The 19,609-nt window shown below is 33.1% G+C and overlaps 1 protein-coding gene and 1 long non-coding RNA gene across 3 annotated transcripts; both read right to left on the bottom strand.

The window, feature by feature from the left end:
* Window positions 1–2,851: 2,851 nt before the first annotated feature.
* LOC108749081 (protein grindelwald) lies at window positions 2,852–9,038 on the bottom strand. 2 transcript variants are annotated; one of them, XM_018487598.1, is made up of 4 exons: window positions 8,693–9,038; window positions 5,585–5,650; window positions 4,585–4,742; window positions 2,852–4,281 (listed from the first exon to the last, which is right to left on the bottom strand). In XM_018487598.1, the coding sequence occupies exons 1-4, from the start codon at window positions 8,904–8,906 to the stop codon at window positions 3,976–3,978; spliced, it is 744 nt and encodes a 247-aa protein (XP_018343100.1). In that variant the 5' UTR covers window positions 8,907–9,038; the 3' UTR covers window positions 2,852–3,975. The 2 variants fall into 2 exon arrangements, with proteins under 2 accessions (XP_018343100.1, XP_018343104.1); XM_018487602.1 differs by having other exon boundaries at window positions 2,854–4,278.
* A 15-nt stretch (window positions 9,039–9,053) lies between these two features.
* LOC108749090 lies at window positions 9,054–15,805 on the bottom strand. The gene is made up of 2 exons (XR_001939341.1): window positions 15,604–15,805; window positions 9,054–9,217 (listed from the first exon to the last, which is right to left on the bottom strand). It is a non-coding gene; the product is annotated as an uncharacterized LOC108749090 (long non-coding RNA).
* Between the last annotated feature and the right edge of the window lie 3,804 nt (window positions 15,806–19,609).

The following is a 19,609-nucleotide window of genomic DNA, read 5'->3' as shown; positions in this document are numbered from 1 at the left end:
AAGGAGACAATGGAAATGCTGGAAGTGAAATAATATTTCTATATTTGTCAGTATATCTAAATTTTTATTTATACAAAAAACAAAGTTGCTATTGCTCAACAGAAATATTTTGTCACATTTCTTTGAGTTTATTACAGCCAAATAACATTAAACGCTCACGAAGAGTAGCGTTACAAGTAAATATAGTAAAAAAGAAACGTTCACTCTTCATTATTTTTAAGAGCGATACGGTAACAACAGTAAAATATCCGATATCCACTCAGGATACAAATATACTTCGGTATCGGTAACATGCGTGTATTTCGAGAAAATGTAGAATGGAATGTATATTGCGTCGACTTCCCATAATAACTGATATTCATGACAAATTCATGACGCACAAATACCTTACAAATACCTTACTACTATTATAGATAACATTACACAAATGTTATAAATTGTCGATTACTTATATTTACTAACATTGCGATAATTAAATCGCGCATTGAAATTTCTTTATATTTTATAGTGATGCAACGTAGTGGATGAATCAAATGATTATATTTAAACTATCTGTCGATACTTATAACAATATCTTTCTAAAAAATCGGCACTTCTGATGTACATACGTAAAGAATATATAACTCCAGCATGAGTTTCGTGTAATATTTTAAATTGCATAGTCATTATTTGTATAAAAACAAAAAAATATTAGTATTATTAAAAAATATATATGTTTAAAATATTTAATATATTATTTAAATAAAATATATTTATTGCTCGTCGTTAATTTATTTATGATTAATTTGAGATGTATTGAGTTAATATATACTTTATATATGTACATATATACATATAGAATATGCACGACACATATGTATATTGATATACACATATAAGAGACTTCATCTCTTTATTGTATCCATATTACACAAATAAATTTTTGTATATCACAAAAATGTTTCAACATCGAAAAAATTCGTCGAAAAGGCACGCCATAATAACCTATTGTTTTAATTGTATTCATCTTACATTGCGTTGATAAAGGCACACACTTTAAGTCACACAGATATTTATATAACAATATAAGAATAAGTATGATAATCTAATCAATATGGAACACACTAATATTATTCAGAATAATTAATTCATACACACCAATATATTTGTCTAAAAGTACTGTCACAACATATTCTATATTATTATCACGCGAAAAAGGTTGTCTAGTATTTTAAAATTAAGATAATAATGAATTATAGTTTTGTGATAGTGATTTTCTGAAGCTGAGAGATTAGAAAGATTAGAAGTGACAGATTGATTGGATGCTTAAGTAATGTCATCATCATTATTCATAATACTGAACCTCTCAATTATTAAAACAAAAATTAAATTGATTTCTAAAATAATTAATAAAACGTTAAAATTATTAAAATTATGTACAATTCTCTTAAGTACGCTAAAAGGAAAGTTTAAAAAATCTTGCGTGTATCGAGCTGATCAAGCTGTCTAATTTTTCTGATTTTTGTTTACGTTTCTATGTCTACATATTTAAAGGCATTAGCAAAACAGACTGTTAAATAAGAGTAAAGTATTTGCTACATGTATTATATATACAGTTAGTTATCAACTTGAAAACTTAATGCTACGAGCTGCACCTGGGCAAGTTAATATCTTCGTTTCTGGAAGACGCTGATCCACCCTTAAAGGGGATCATTTAAATAAAAATGAAATGAAAAATGCATTATAATGTGTCGTTAGTATTATTTGACTAATCGCTAAGAATAGTGAATCATAATAAATGATTAAATCTAAGGTCAGCAGTTGCTGCAAGACGAAGATGAAGTATTCTACATTAATACTTATATATCAATGTAAACTCTTTCATTTGATTGTTAAAATAGTCATTCTTTAAATCTCCTAATCTTTTCTTTTTTTTAATTTATAAGATTACTCGATGAGTATATGAAATATAATTTATAAAGAATTATTTATTTAATTTTTCTCTCTATAATAAATCTTTATTATTCTATAGAAGAGAAAAAATAAGTAAACTTGGAACTTTTTCTTTTTAAATTAATTTTTATTTTCATTGATTAATAAATTATTAAAATTTTAATTTAAAATATAAATTAATTTAAAGCAAAATTTATTTAAAACGTTATTAATTATTAATGACAATTTACAAGTTTGAGCAATTTTCTACTCATTAAAATACTCATTAAAATTGAGCATTAATCAAATACTTTCTCCCAATCGATAAAAATAAAACATTATTTGGGAAGTAAGTGATTATTGAGCATATCTGCTTTGAGCAAATTGTATTTGTTATGTAAACATTTTTTTTAAATTTTTATCAAGACTAATGGCTGTTATTTGAATTTACATTGTCGTAGAATTTCACAAGAATGCATTATGTCTTGGCTCACCACGGTTCGCGATAAAATTGTTATCGATTTCCCTTCGTTCTCGCGTGCAACGTCACTGACCTATGCAATGTGCGACCTTATACGCAGCACGTTTGCTCGGAAGGCCTTTCATGGACGGAATGGCTGATAAGGATGCGATTTCTTAAAATATTTATCTATTATGTATCTATTATTAAAATTCTAAATGGACGCGCGCTATACATAATACAATAGAAATTTATGCGCTCTCCAATCGTCGATCTTTAATTCGGGTTGTTGATATAATTTTAGCGATTGTAAATTAATCGTAAAAACACTATACAAAAATTTTGTAAGAAATATTGCATTTTTTTATTAATCATTCATTAATTTCATTTATAAATAAAATTAACTTTTTAATCATTCATTAATTATATTTGTAAGTAGAATTAATTTATTAGTAAATACCAATGCATAATGCCTTTATCAATAGAAGATAACTATAAAACAAACTTAAAAGTTTATTTGAAGAACTAGCAAAAGAATAACTTTAGGGACACTTACAGCTTATCTAACAGTCGAAGGTATTGGCGTTAGTATAGTAATTTCACGGAAACTAGTGTTTCACCAGCAGTTTAAGATCAAGAAGATAGAGTCGAGAAAATTGCACCGCGCGCGTCTACATTTCGCGAGTATGTCGCGTTAATAACTATTTAATTAAGTCACACAGCCGCATGGTTCGCGGAGGCGTGACACGCATTCACGAGTCACTCCAAAACTTACGTTACTATATTATAACTGTACAAGTGATCTATTAAAACAATGTTTATAGTCTCGATGTAAAAGCTATGTTATTTTTCAAATACTTCTTTCATCATAGTGTAATTAATACGTAGTCGAAAATGAGCCATGCACCAATAGATTATTTCTCCAAGTCATTGAAAATATCAAGAAATCACTTGTTTTATGACTTGGCGCTTAATGATTCAGGGATTATTGGGAATAAAAAATAATTATGTAGAAATATGATTATTCTCTACACTGTGGTCATTCATAGAACTATCGACTATGAATATCATTCTTAAAAACTGTTCAACGTACGTAAAATTGCGAGAGCATTTAAAAAAGACAAAACGATGCATTGAGTGATTTCTCATTGAGTGATCGCTCATACATTCCAATATTTATTAACAATATAGCTCGAAAAATTGTAAAAACGCGAAAAATCTTATATCTCAATATAGTCACAGAACAAGACAGAATAGCCACGTCACATTTTACGCCTATACGCTTAGCCACATCCTCTTATTTTCATTTTCCTGTCCACTTAAACCAGAATTATTGAAGTTTCCGATAAAGAAATCTTTTCCTCAATATTCTGGGTAAATATATGTATGTCTTGTTCACTTTTTCATAAAAGCAATTATTGCCACAAAAGGTGTTCCTATTTGGATAAGTGGAACTTCAAAATGTATTTTTAGAACAAGCAAATTTATCTGAATGCCTTCCTTTTTTAAGCTTAAGTACTTCGAGATTTATATTTTTTCGAGTAAAGTCGAGAATGATCCTTGCGTACATATATTCTTATCTTAAATGCCCATAAACGATGCCCTTAAAACGAACTCTCGCGAGCCTTCGTCTTAAGCTGCGCGGAGTCCGGGCTCGGTGTCATCGCCGGATTATCGTAAGCATAATCGAGAGTAGTATCCTCGCTAGCGTGCCGTCGTGAGAGAGGTGTGCTCGTGGTGTTCGGTGTAGTATTAATCCCATTACTATTACTATTACTATTACTGTTATTATTCTCGATTATCTTGGATTCTTGCTCCACCGTGGCACTTATGCTTGGTATAGTCAACTTGAGACCATTTTGCTTATTCGCGGCCTCGACGTCATCTTGCACTTTGTTCTTATTAGCCTGCTGAAGCAACAACGTAATTAAGACGTTACAGTCTTACTCGCAACTACCTTGCAAACTACATCACGTAAGAAGTCACTAAATTTTTCGCAATGGTCACTTGCGGTTTTAATACAAAATTAAAATAAAAAAAATATAAGAATTTTTTATCATTTTCGTATAGGAGACTAAATTTTTAATTTGTATTTGTTATGTTGATAAATTTTATTTTATTTTTGCACGTACGTTATGAAAAAATCTGTCGCAATACTCTCGTAATAATGAAGAAAAAGCTTTTTGAAAACATCTATTCTTGTGGATTCTCACCTTCACTTTTATGTTCCTTCGAAATATAGTTTGTAAAGACTCTTGGATCCTTTTCCACCGTATTAAAGTCCTTGCCAGCAGGTACAACATTCCGAGCAGCGAGAAACAGGTCAAAATCGTTGTGATCACGAACCTGTATTTAAGCCTCTCAACCTCCTCTATAAAAGAAAATTTTACGGCTAATATAAAAATTTTCTGAAGATTAACGAAATCGGTTAGTATAACATATTCGATTTATTTTCGAACCCAATTCTTACATTAATTATAGAAATTGTTATAAGAAATATTAATAATGACGTTTCAGAAGAGGATTATTTTTTAGATAATATAATCATTAGAAATTTTTGCGCAATTTAATTTCATACATTAACAAATAGAATGTAAATATTTTCAAAGAAACTGGGGACTAATTATTTGATATTATATAATTATGTGATAACCGTTTATTATGCTCCATAATACATCGCTGATTTTAAAAAAGATACGCATAAGCATATCTAATATCTGTTCTCGTTAAACCCTCGAAAGTGAAAGTTGCGCATTATGTTTCTAAGTAAAGTTCTCTTATATTAGAAAGGAAGAGTCAACGTTAATATGAAACATTAAAACCAATATGTTATAAATTGCTTACAATTACTTTTTTCTAATCGCGAATTATATAAGACAATACGAGACATAAGACTAAAAATGAAATATTGAAATTTCCTGAGTATTCTGAAACCACTTGAAAAAGTATTTATATAAATGTAAATATACCTTGACTATAAATGTACGTGAAAATTATACTTCTGTAATAAAAATAGCTATGAGATTTACAACAATAAATTACCGGTCTTCGCGACCATGTATTAAGCGGTACTCGCGCAAGAATTATAAGCCGAGTGACGCTTGTGCGAGATTTGCGTCGTTGAAATCTCCGACTGGTTTGACTTCTCTCAAGACGTGCAGTACTTCGCAATAAAATTATGTGCATATTCTATTTGCACTTGAGCCCACTCACCTCTGAGATCATCGTACTGTCTTGATTGATCCATGCGTTGAATGTAGCGCTGATCATGAAGATAAACTGAAATTAGAAGGAGCGACCAATAATTAGTATAGTATTTCGCGCATTCGCACTGCATTTATCGAGTAAACTTATCTAAAATGTGCTCGAGATATTTCAACATTAAATGAATGTTTTATTAACATTTCTTGTTAAGATTTCAATATCAAATATTTATTTAGAAAGCGTTACGAAAAATAAATTATTAACGACGCTACAAAACTCGAAGATTTCTCCAATTATAATTGTTGTAGCGTCGTTAATAATTTATTTTTACCATTATGCTATCATGCACTAGATATGTGAGAGAAACTCGACGGTTTTGTGTTCACATATAATTAAAGTCGAATCAATTACAGTTTCAAGAATAACAGTTAAAAGAAAAATGTACTATGTTAAAAATACTATTGCAATAATATTTTAATAATATTAATACATACTACAATCTTTATTAATAGTTTGTTCAAAGATATAATATAGCTCTAAAATAAGAAAGGTAAACGTTATTAAAAATTTGCGTAAAAAATATATAATTATATTGTAATTAAAAATATCTAACATATAAGTAAATTTTACATGTCAGTTTTATTGATTTATGACATTACTTAGGCATTTATTTTTATTTTCCATTGGAGTTTTTCTCTGTATGATCTACTCCTTCCGAGCAAATTAAAAAAAAATTTCTATAAAATTAATTCGGCTTAACGCGCAATCGATCTGTCTGCTACTTCAACATTCACACTTCAACATTCGTCTTCACAACAACGTTCTCCGATTCTTCTTATTCGAATCAATCGCATACCTCTCAAAAAGTTCTCGCGCGCTTGCGTAAGGCCGGAGAGTCGGTCGCGATAGCAACTAACAGCACAAACAATTCCGACCTACGGTGCTTACAGCACGTGAGAGTGCGATTACGCCTTATCCCAACTATAAATGCAAGATGACCCCATTCCAAAAGAGAAACGAACCTAGACCTGGGACGGTGAGTTTACATGGATCGATTCGCGAGCGCTTAGTCGCGATGCCGTTGGATAAAATTTGCAAGTAAAGAAAAGAATACTCTGAACTGAGATATTTAATTGTTCAGAAATAATATCAGTTACCAAAGATAAAATATCGTGTGGTATGCCGTACTATTTGGATCGTTAATTATGATGTCGCAATTTTGAAAAATAATTTATTAGAATGTCCCACAACACAAACAGTTACAATTTAGAGCAATCTTCATTCACCGTTTTACAAATTTCTTGAATATCCTAGACGTGAAAGGAACAGCACGTCTTCCCCAGAGAGAGAGAGAGAGTTCTTATTTCATTGAACATTTTTATACGTTCATTTCCCAACACACAAAGTCAACAAGTTCTCCCCCAACATAGAAATCATATATAAGTCCGAACTGAGTTTACCGACATAACGTAACCGGACACCATAACGGGGTCTCTCAATGGGGAACCAGACGCGGGCCCGACAGAACTCTACACGGATAATTTCGTACGAACCAGCTACACACGTCAAATCAAATCCCCCTTCCCCTTTCCCTCTCCCCGTCAAGCGAAAGAGCATCCTTTGATATAAAGGCAGAGAATTTCATTCTTCGCGCGTCTCAAGAAGGAGCGAAGCCGCAGTTTCTCCTACCTGTCGGAGCATGAAATACATCTCCCCTTCCCCATTACGGAACCGATATTGAATACCAACCAAGGAATGGAAGGGAAAAAAATGACGAAGAGGAGGATAGGGAGGGTCCGAGGAGGCTGAAAGAAAAAGGACGGCGGAGAGGACAGAGGGAGGAAGAAAAGAAGCTAGGTGACTCATCGACCGCGTTCGCGTGTGGGAAGTCGGTAGGAACAGTCAGGTGCAAAGTCAACGGACCCGAGAACCCGGGTTTGGTTTGCTTGCTCGCCGCGCTCGGCAGAGGTGAACGATGGCACCGTACCTACTTGCTATCCGGTTTCCCGTATGCTCGCGTGAAAACGAGAAATCAGGACATCGCACCGCACATGAATAAACACTGATGAAAGAGATAAGAGACAAAATCGTATAGGTAAATTCAAATTAGCAAAATATAGAACGTTAATTTTTCCGGCGATTAAAATTTGGACACTTTCATACCGGTGTGCGCAAATTCTAGTATTTTGTCAAAAATATTTTTAAGCAAAAGCTAATTGTAAAAAAGACTATATTTTTATGTATATTTTAACCCTTACGAAAAAATACACCGAGCTAGGCATTGGCGATCCGAAATAACACTCAAATTAAATGCTAATCTTCAGAATGAAGGTTTATTTGAATACTCAATTAATATTCAATTTAAGTGTCATTTCGGACAGAGGGAAATTAAGGAGGGAAATTAAGGAAATATTTAAAGCGAACTTCATAATCGACTGACTGAAACCACGCAATGAATTTAATTATGATTTTAAACGATGCTCTTTAACAGTGAAAAGATAATAATTATCATATAACAATACAAAAAATTATTTACTTTTAAAATGCTTATTATGAATATCCAGTTTATAAATATCCTTCTAATTGTAAAATGGCTATGAGCATTAATATTCTATTAAATTGCTTGTCAATTTAATTTATGATATTATTACTCTAATTATTAGGATTGTGTTTCAAAACTGAAAATTAAATTCGGCATAAAATTTATCATACACGATTACACGGAGAGAAAAAATTTGCTGTGATCGCTAATCCTATGCCATAATCCATTGGCAAATTCCATTTGCAAATATAGGAATCGCAAATTATTTGCAGGTCTTAGAAATATTTGTTCTTTTTCGTATTCGTTACAAAAATTATTTGCAACAAATGCAAAATATTTGTCAAATATATAGCAAATTTATTTGCTAGAAACAACAAACAAATTTGACAATTAAACTTTGCAATCCTTTTGTGTTCATAGCAAAATCATTTTTCTCAATATAGATATGAATATAAATTTACACTGAATTATTTAAGCACTAAAAATCCAGCTTGATCGTTTAAAGATTTTCATTTTCTAGCTGTTGAATAATTATTGTTTTCAAAGTTTTACATAAAAACTTGTTTACTACTCACATTGACAGTCTTTCTTGCACTCGTCTGGCTGATAATTGTGACTCGTGGCGTTACACGCATCTGCACATGGTTTGCAATGCAGATCGAAGGGGCTGCAATACTGCGAGATGTTGCAAAATATGTCGCCACACCTGGTACCCCGAGGATCGAGGTCGGCTAGCAAGACATTAGCCAAGACGGATAGAACGACGATAACTGACACTATCAATGTCATGCTGTTTATGATCACTTCCAGTAACACTTAATCGAAGCAATATCGGCTCTAATGTGCAGCGGATTTAATTGAGTTCACCAACTGGTTTGACGTTCTTTCTTTTTTTCTAATTGTCTTTTTTACTTTTCTTCTTTTTCTCTTTCTCTCTCTCTCTCTCTCTCTCTCTCTCTCTCTCTCTCTCTCTCTCTCTCTCTCTTTATCTCGAATCACGGATCTAGGACACAATAGTGACTCTCTCCATAATCGACGCTCATGATAATCCTTAACGGCACTCGAAAAGTATACCTCGAAGAGGCTCCATGTTCGTGGCGCTAAAAGCATTATGAAAAAACATCTGTCATATTCTTACATACACATTGAATTGTAAATATTATTTTCTAAAGTATATATATATAGTAAAGGATCGGTGAAAAAGTCCGTTAGACGATATAAAATCTGTTACAATTGCAAACAAAAAGACTTTACGACAATTTAATTACATTTTTAGTGATATGTCATTCTTTAGTGAACGAATTAATACTGACGGTAATATACATACGTATATGATGGAATATAACTGCAATTTTGAGAAACATAGTATGGTATATAAAGATAATCAATGAGAGACATAATGTAGTTCATACACACGGAAAGGACAGCTTTTTACTAACAAGATATTAAAACATTTATTTAGATACTGATCTGAAAATAATTTTAATGGATTATCAAAATATAATTATATTTTGATACTAAAATATTTTTGGATACTAAAAAAAAAGAAAAAAAAATTGGATATTAAAATTGTCGAATATCTTATTGTAAATTGTAACTTTCGAATATACGATTCGGTTTAGTAATTTAGACTTTAAATATTCTCTCATACTTTTTAAAAATATATTATTGTTAAAATTAAAATAATTCCTCAGCAGTCGCTATAAAAGAAGAATAACTTCTTTAATTTAATTTACATAAATTGTGTTTAATGTAATTACTAGACGAAAAATGTACAACTATCTGATGGTTTTGAGGAAGTCGCAAAGGAATGCAGAAGTTCAATAGCAATTCGTACAGTTTGAATGTACAGTGGGTTTATTTAGGTCGAAATCGAGGATTTTTTTGAATAGAAATGTGTTTTATTTCGTTGTTTATATCCATTGGTTACGTCCGGTTTCATCGAGAGATGCGTTAGTACTTGTGAAGTGGCATCACCTGTACTCTTCAAACACCTGTGTTAACGCATATGCGAGCGCGGTTGGATGCATCAAAATGGCCTCCGGTGTCGTGTGCAACAGCGGAGATACTTTCGCCTACCCACCGACAACCTCGTTTTATTGTCACATCATGGACTATGTTTTGTAAATTACTTGCGGTCTATCGTTCTTGTCGTGTTTTATATTCTTTCGATTGCGTGACGTTTGCTTAGAGGACTATTTTTTTCAAAGTGAGTAACATACTTTCAATAGTGATAGTCACGATGATATTATCAAAAATTGCAATAAACAAACAGATTTATAAATAGAAAAAATTTCTTGTAATCAAAGAATGAATTTCAATCAATTAACGGATAATAATGAGACACTAAATACTCGATACTTGTAAGACGTGTAATCCGCAGTCGTTTTCGAAATAAGATACAATAATGAGAGACTAATATTCTCAGGGCCACAGCATATCGCGTTTGTGACTCACTCGTCGTATCAACCAGCGAAGTAAACGCTTGCTTCGTTTCCTACGTAATAGCAATGGAAAATTGCTCTCCCACGCGTAACAACGATTAGCTGTCGATTAAAGTCGCTAAGACTGAATTATTTTAATGAACCGAAATATTTCATCACAATCTTATTTTAATGCTCATTTTATTTAAAAAATTTAAAAGAATTAATCAACATTTTAGTCTTAATTAAATAAAATATCCGAAATCTTAATTAAATGTTCAAGATCGATTACGTCAATTTTAGAATTATTCACATGCTTGCAATTCAATACTTAAACATTGTTAAATTCATAATGTCAAATTATATCCAATTTGAGTTATTTTTAACTGTTTCTAATAATTCGCCATTGTTTCTACTCAATATATTGTTAATTTAACTAAAACAATAGAGTTAAATAATTCAATTCAAGAATAGTATTACATTTGGCAAATCTAATTTGTTATTTACTAAGTGTATACGTTAGTACGGGCATTGTTTACTTTGTAACTACAGAAATAGATTGATTTACATGGACTTTAAAATTACGGAAATGAATTGTGTGATTTGCATATGGAAATTAAAAATAACATTTTGTTATTTTTAACCATTGCTCCTTTGATATCTATAAAACAGTATACTTTAATTGCAAAATTAAAAAAAAATATTGTCGAAATGAAAATATATTGTCACAGTTGATAACGTCATAACGTTTAATAATTGCAACACAGCAATGCGTCAAGCGATTATGATATGTCCACATACATATACACCTACCGATGTTTTGGAAGATACACGATCATACGTGTCTTTCTTTCACCAATATTATTATCGCGTGTCTTAACACATTCAGTTATCGGGTATTATATATATATATATATATATGTATTAAAGTGCATAACTTTACTTGTAATCATTCGGATGTACATTGTAACGCAAATGTTTGTTGTCGCTCGCTGCGTTGGATCAAGTGAGCGCTGTGGTACATCTGGTCCCGAATACAATATCTGGTACCACACAATACGTGTCGACGCACAATGCTTTAGGGTGTTGCCTGGTGTTGTAACAAATGAGAATCGAATGCGAACACATGGTACAATCTACTCAAATAATCGTACAAAATAAAGCAATAGTAAACTATTTAAAATGAACAGAATACGGAAATGATAAAAGTCTTAAAATAGTATTTATTTATATTTATATTTCGTATAATATACATATGTATTTACGATAATTTTATAAAATATTTCTCAAATTTCAAAATTCTATTGTTTTGTTTTTGAGAAAATAATTTCGAATAATATCAATTAAAATCAATTAAGTCCCTGTACTTCAAAAGTTATATTTCCGGGAAATAAACCTGACATATATTTTATTCATACTTATGTGAGAAATGTAGACAAAATAAGAAGTGTTCAGTATTCCTGTAATATTTGTCAAATATGAATGAAGAAGATAAGTTACAATGTATAGATAAAGAAGTTTGTGCTACAGTTTGTGCAAATACTATTTTTATTTTCTTACTTGATACAATATAGCTAAATAAATATCTTGATTTATGCGATGTATATTATATAGTGGGTTGATTAGAAAGTTCCTGCTGTTTTTTTAGCACAAAATTATATTTACAATATTTCAGTCAAAAATTTAAAAAATTTAAATTAAAAAAAAAGGTTTTAAAGCTTGAAATATCTATTTTCGAAAGGTTACTATGTTTTTTTTTTGAGTTTCTGTAAGTTTGATAATTTTTACATACAGAAAACTATGAGTTGAAAAAGATAGAAAATTTTCTTCTAACTTTGAGTATATCATTTGCCCAAAATTCGTGAATATTTTCGGCTTTCTACTTAAGTGAAAGCTTTCCCTACAAAATCGTTTTTTAAAAATGTTCCTAAGATTTTTTATTACTGAGTTATCGAGAAAAATAAATAAAAGGAGCATTTTGACTTCGATTGCTTATAACCGAGCTCATAACTTTGTTAAAAATCATCGTACTGCAATTTAAAAAACCAATTTTTAAAGGTAAAACTTTGCTCTATTGAATGGTATAACAACAACAACAATTATATTCTATGTATAATTTTGAGCTAAAAAAAATCGGCACAAACTTTCTGACCAACCCAATAAATAATTTAGATTATGTCATAATATGGCGCTACAAAGTAAAATAAATAATTAGAATATTGACGATGTGAAGTGTATAATTATTTCGTACTGGAAAACATATTTAATCATTATATGTTCAAAGATTAAAACTCATAATTTAAAATCGGAAAGCTTTTTACACACACACAGTTCACACAATTAATTTTTGAAAGAAAAATTTCTTATATTTTTCAAATTGATCAAAATTTCATGAACAATAGATATTATAAATTAGTAGGTACTATTTAAAAAAAAACTATATTATATATATAAATTGATAATATATAAATTGATAATTTTTGTAAATTCTTTTTTTTTTTAAATTGATTTATTATATATATAAATAATTAATAATTATTTACACATTTTAATCCATCGTATTTAAAAAATTTCAATGGTGATGTCTCTCAAAATAAGAGTTATTTTATTTTCTTCACGATGCCTGCCATTCAATATTATTTTAAAACGTTTATCGCATTCTCACACGTTCAGACAAGCTTTCAGGTCTACTTTTCATTAAGCAATATCTCGATCTTGCTGTTTTTATCCCATAATAAACTGTGCCTTGCTCGAACTCTGCATCGAGAGATCGTTTGCCATGGAAAGTCGGAATAGAGAAGTCAGAGGTAGGCGGTGGACATGCACGGTCGGGACACAGGAATGTTGCTTGACTGGTTCACGAGAAGAGTTTTACGCATGGCGAACATTATACGAACCCGAACATCGTCGATATTCGCTCTCAAACCTCGACTACGATCAAAGGAATGAATCACGAATCAAAGTCGTTTATCGGATATTAAATAGCGTGAATCGATTATTCATATAAATGAGAAATTATACGCTGTAATAGCATAAGAGTTATGCTATATTGTTGCAAAAATTTCTGTTTCGATATCTTGAAACATTGAAATCATTTTCCGTGTGCAAACATTATGATTGACAACAAGATTGGATTTCTTTTTGCCCCTTTTACTTGTTTTTTTTTTTTCACATATTAATTTGTAATTCAAAACCTAATTCAATACCTATGTTTGAATATTTTCACTATTTATTTGTACTAAAAAAACCTATTAACGTTTGAATATTTTAGCTAAAAAGCTATTTGGATATTTTAGTTGAACGCGATAAAAAGATATCGGTCAAACAAACGTTCAAAGTATTTCCTGTTTTATTCCTAATTTAGCAAATAGCAAAATACGAAATTATCAGCCACTGCACATAGTTATTTTAATTAGAAGCTGACTCATATCGTCACACGTACTTGGTATTTCATTTCTTGTAACATCTTTTGCCCATTGATAACGCTATGCGTAACCCGCAGCCAGTCTTGTCACGTACTTGACGTCAGAATTTGTCGCGCGAAGCCGCGTCACACCGCGTACGCGCGATCATCTTGCTTATGACGAAACGTCGCAAATGCTGCGGTAGCAATCTCGGAAGAAACTGCATTCGCGATTCCGCATTTTCTAATCCCGCGTAACCGACGTGCAACAAACTAGGACAAACAACGTTGCGCGGCAAGCGCGTGTAATTAGGTACTAATTAATTAGTCATTTTCATTACAACGTCGTCTAACACTCGATTTCCGAGCTTTCCGAGCGATTTTCCACACGGATAACGATTGCAACAGTGCAGTGTAACGTCGCGCTCGATTGATTTGTCCTTGCTTGAGCGAGTAAAGAGTGTTAATGCATATTTAATAAGTTTTCGGAAAGCATCGTCTGATACCGGAAATATGCACTTTATTGAAAGCCTGCTACATGAATGAAACATAAATCTCTGAACTGTGAGAAAATATTTAAAAAAAAAGAATCTACAAATTCTTTGGCTGTTTCGAGTTGATAATTCTTAGGAAAAGTTCAATTGGATGTCACAATCTTTTCGTAACTTATTTCTTGTTAATCAAACACAAAATTGACATTCCGTCGTAACAAGACCTTGAAATTCTATCAAACTGTAATCTTAAATTTTAAAGCTTGAAATAAAAATGAGAACTTTACTACTTTGTGTTATGCTATTCAGAATGAATCTATTTTAATAAACGTAGGTTTTTATTTTTGATCATTTTTACTTATTTGTTGAACGGTAGAAGGGAATACTGACTCCAAATTAGGCAGAAAATTCTTTAAGTAAAATTTTTAGTAACTTCTCCCGAACACATTGTAAATTCTAACATATGGTATTGTATACCGGTATTTCCAAGCAGCGGGGATCGATATCATACATATAGAAGCAAGTGGATCAATGCGATACGAATAAATTGTGAAATTATCTTGATAAATGTTAAGCCTCGTCTTATGTATTCAACTATGTGATCGTTAAAGTCTCCGCAGATCCTCCTTGCATTATCGTCCAACGAAACGCATTCCGCGTGTTTTCGATGTGCGCACTTCGCCTCTATACGCCGATCAGCTCTAATTCGATTCGAGCAGCTCTGTAACCGGATTCTCGAGCATCTAATGACAACGATAAGCTCGTCAAGTCGTGGACAATAATATTCTCTCAATGGTAACGATATTCTCGATCGAATATGTTTGTAAAATTAAAGACATTCATGTACACAAAGAAAGTTCTTTTCCGAAAAGAGAATATTATGGAGAAGCATTCAAATAATCCCAAATCATTCATCGTTCGGACGTTTTTGTCGTATAATAGACATTGTATATTGCAGTTCAGGCAGAAAGAAAAGAGTCTTTTAAATCTACTTCAAAGATAAACAATTAAAGATTACGGTTTCCTCGCATCAACTATGAAATTTGAGCATTGTTTACCCAATTTTATGGCGCAACACCATGAAGAAACAAGTCGCGCCAAACTCTGCGCCAAGTCTTTGCGGAATTTTGTAACTGCAATTAGAAGCACGATAAAGATCACTCACTTACCGAAGTCATCCGTGAAGCGCAGTCCGCGCCCCGGACGTACGCACGAACTCACGCACCCACGCACGATCACGTGCTACGCACCCCGACGTCCTCGGATTCCTGCGTCGCGGTGAACGCGAACGCACGCGCGTACATTGTATTCGGTTCGCATGCAAACTCGTAAAACGCGCACCATCGGCGGCCCTCCACGCTTGACTGTCGATCGCGAGAACGCTAAACCGAACCGAGTTGTTGGGTTCCATCAGGTTCCCGAGACTCCCACCTCTTCGAGGAGTCGCAGCCCCTCCAACCAGCGCACCTGTCTCCCTGCCATCGCGTTCACCTATTCCGCCACTTCTCCCTGCGTCTCCTGTTCACCTTTTTTCTCTCTCTTTCTTACCTGCCATTTACCTGTTGCCAGCTTGCGCGCGCACTTGCAATCCGCGCGACGACTCGCGCCGTTCGATTTGCCATCCGGAGATCCGCAGTCGACGATGATAGCACGTGTTGACGTGTCAAGTACGCGAGCACGTGATTCTGACCGCGGAGGATGCCGAATCTTCCGCACGCATCTTCCGGAGACCGAAGACTGTGACGGAAGCCTGATTTTTATCTTTTTATAATGTATAATGTCTCTGTCTTTTTAGAAAAGAATAGTATATCCATTTTTGCAAAAAGAGAGATAAATCTTTTATATACAATATAAATTATGTAATAATATAAACTACGTAGAAAGATGTGTCTTTTACGTACGATATGTCTTTTATTTTTAACTAATTTTCAACCATAGAATTTTCGTTGACTCTGTGCGACGTATTTTTTTCTATTAGCTCGATTTCAATAAAACTTGAAAGACTTTTTGGAGAGATTAAAGTATACCATTACATCTTACAGATCACTCAAGTATTACAACAAAAGAATGAAAAGTGTAAAAAATATGTAAAAAGTTTATCAATCGTAAGAAACTAAATAGAGAAAGGCGGATATATCATTATGTCGTAAAAGAGTTAATGTTACTCGCGTACAAAGAAGGAATGATTTTGTTGAAGTATCTTAAAATTTAGCTATAGATAGAAAACAAATTTAGCTAGATTTGAAAATAATATTCTTGCAATCAGTTTAAGCGTCCTACAGAATTATTTTTATGGTCCGATCAAATTATTTTCAGATCTGTAGGTCTAGCTAAATTTTTACATACTCCAACAAAACAGTTCTTTCTGTGCAAAATTATCTATTATTATAAGAATTTAACACGTTCCGCGTCGCGTGGATCACTGATGACCTATTTTTCGTCCAGACTGATATTTTATTTTAAAATAAGAAACGTAAATTATAAAATAATATTTTTTGTCATACATAAATAATTATGATACGTGATACATTATTGGTACATTAGGTCTTCCTTAATAATAATTTCCATAATTTTTTATCCATTGCGAAAGATGTTATCTCACGTTATTTAATAAATATAATAAACACGAACAAAGATCGTGGATCACCGGTGACTTATATAGTGCGATAAAGTTACTTTAATATTGACGAAACGTGTTAAAAATATTCAACTAACAGCGGCAATACATACAAAATAAATGTAATATTTGTTATCGACAAAATGTTCAACGCAAAACGAGATAGCGATGTAAGACAGTTATGCAAATAGATATTGGGGCAGTAAAGCGTATACCGCACATGTAGTGGGATGACGACATACATATTTTTATTGCGTATTAAATGTTCATACAAAGATATAACAATGACTCTCGCGTATCCGCGGCGCTACAGGTGCTAACATTATTATTGCAGGTTAATATTGTTGTTCCAGAGGAAACGAATTATTGCGCATAAGAAGTTGATTGAGGGGACGATTTGTCGAGTTTGGGATCGATATGTCGAGCCATTTTGGTGCTGTCGTTTGTGCTTGTATGAAAAGGATGTTGCGAGCCGTCGGGAGAATTTCTCGAAACAATTTCGGAAACCGGAAGCGAGTCTCGCGGACGTCGCCTTTTGACTCATTTCTTCGTTGGAACTTCGATATTCATGTTGATTCGCAGTGTTTATCAAATTGTTGCGCGTTGCACGATAATGTGAAAACGCTACTAAAAAAAAAAATCCGAAAAAAAAAAGAGATTTGGAAAAAACTTCACGACACCCCTGGTTGAGTATATTGCTCATTGACCATAGGTACCCATAGATTATCACGCTAACATTGGTCCCCATAATCATTGAAGATATACCCGGCGCGATTGTGCCCGCTGTTGAAAATTATCGCGATAGTTTTGGACCCTCCCGGTTGTCTGCATATATTATTGATTCAAAATGTAATCGAATAGTCATCAAAACGTTTCGATGAACCGTGGGTATCAAGATCACTTCCGGAGATCTTTATCAACCAGGGACGTATCCGCAACGTGAACGACGGTAATTCACGGAGCTGATTGCGAGTGATCGAGGGATGATTCGTGATGAATTAGAGGCGAACCCGATAATCCGCGAGCGAATTCTTTTGCGGAAACCTTCGATCGGGTCCGGTCGTTTTTCAATAGGAATGAAAAATCCTTATGACAGTCGGAGACCTCAAGAGGATCTCAGTCTGATAATTTGTGCGTTTTTTTTCTTTTTGATCGTTCGTGATTACTAACACAGTAATTTTCGTGAACGCCCTGTATAAAGTATTCTGCTGCTCCCGGCGATCCTGCCTTTCCTGCTCGCTACTCAAAACACAATGCAGATTTTTTTGTTTTGCTTTTCCACGGTTTTGGCGTATCCGCGTTGATATCGATCGACACGTTCTATTCGTGTGAAACTTGATGAACTCCGTCGGGCGCATCTACGCACGCAACCACGCACACAACACACCCTCTTCTTCGTTTAATCCACCTCTACCTCAAGCGAGTTCATACCGGCTGAAACGTTCCGATGGGATTACACCATGGATACGCCACGGTTGACCCCGTTTTCAGCCCACGAGCGCATACTCGTTGACCGCAGGTACCAGAAGTTATCGTACCCGTGGTACTTGTCGTCATTGAGGATGCACTCGGCGATTGTCGATTGATGGAACATTAGTCCCTTTGGTTATCTAGCACGAGCCGTTGGATAGAATAGTGATATAACTTGATAACAGTGAATCATAAATTTTAAGGAACATAACATCTATCTTTATGTTTTGTAAGTTAATATCTCTATAATTCATATTATATATTTTTTTTTTAATATCCGATTATCCTCCGACATGAAATTTTGGACTAAAAATATTGAGATATCGACGAAAAGATGAACAAATTAGAAACATCATTTTCAATTTGTCATGCTCGATGGCTCATACATCGCAAATGACTATTGGTAATTCCCTCAGTAATTATGGGCAGCAAGGGCACTTTCGCGCAATTTTCCAACCAGAGTAATTATCTCATGCACACACATTCTTTCTCTCTCTCTCTCTCTCTCTCTCTCTCTCTTTCGCTCGCTCGCTCTGCGTATTCATTCGCGACATGCGTTTATCGCGAATCGAGCGAGCACCAGATTAATCATTATTACTATTACTATTACGATTACAATCCGTAATTAGTCAATGGGGAGCATATAACTGCATGTTCAACATTGTAATCGGAAAACTTTTCGCATTCCGTTCCCCAACTATTAACGTTATATTTATCGCGAGATAGTTCTACTAATGCTGTCAATACGGACCGAGTAGTTTCTATATCCGGATAAATCGAACTCGATCGCGAAGTTAAAATTCAAAATAAAAATTCGCGAAAAAACTCTTCATCTCGAATCGCTAATATCACGAATTTTTATTCCAGATTGACAACTTGATCGTTACTAATTGAACTCGTTAAATTAAAATCAGCAATTTTGAAAGTAATGAAAAAATAGATATAAAAAAATTCTAAATCACAAACTAAGTAATTAATAAAACACATATTGTTTTATAAAAGCTTGAAAAAATAAAAGCTATTAACGTCTCGTTCTCCAATCGAGATCCACTACGGACAGATAGATAATCGGTAATATAATCATTATA

The sequence above is a fragment of the Trachymyrmex septentrionalis genome, unplaced genomic scaffold (assembly GCF_001594115.1).
Source record: "Trachymyrmex septentrionalis isolate Tsep2-gDNA-1 unplaced genomic scaffold, Tsep1.0 scaffold11, whole genome shotgun sequence".
In the NCBI taxonomy this organism is placed as follows: Eukaryota; Metazoa; Arthropoda; class Insecta; order Hymenoptera; family Formicidae; genus Trachymyrmex; species Trachymyrmex septentrionalis.
Note: the sequence above shows the minus strand (reverse complement) of the source record. Positions and strands in the feature narration are given on the sequence as shown.

Excerpts from the sequence above, each read along its gene's own strand:
- LOC108749081 (XM_018487598.1), bottom strand. The coding sequence starts at position 8,906 with ATGACATTGATAGTGTCAGTTATCGTCGTTCTATCCGTCTTGGCTAAT. Across the intron at positions 4,743-5,584 it reads ACAGTACGATGATCTCAGAG|AGGAGGTTGAGAGGCTTAAA; the intron begins GTGAGTGGGCTC and ends TTTCTTTTATAG. Across the intron at positions 4,282-4,584 it reads GAAGGAACATAAAAGTGAAG|CAGGCTAATAAGAACAAAGT; the intron begins GTGAGAATCCAC and ends TTGTTGCTTCAG.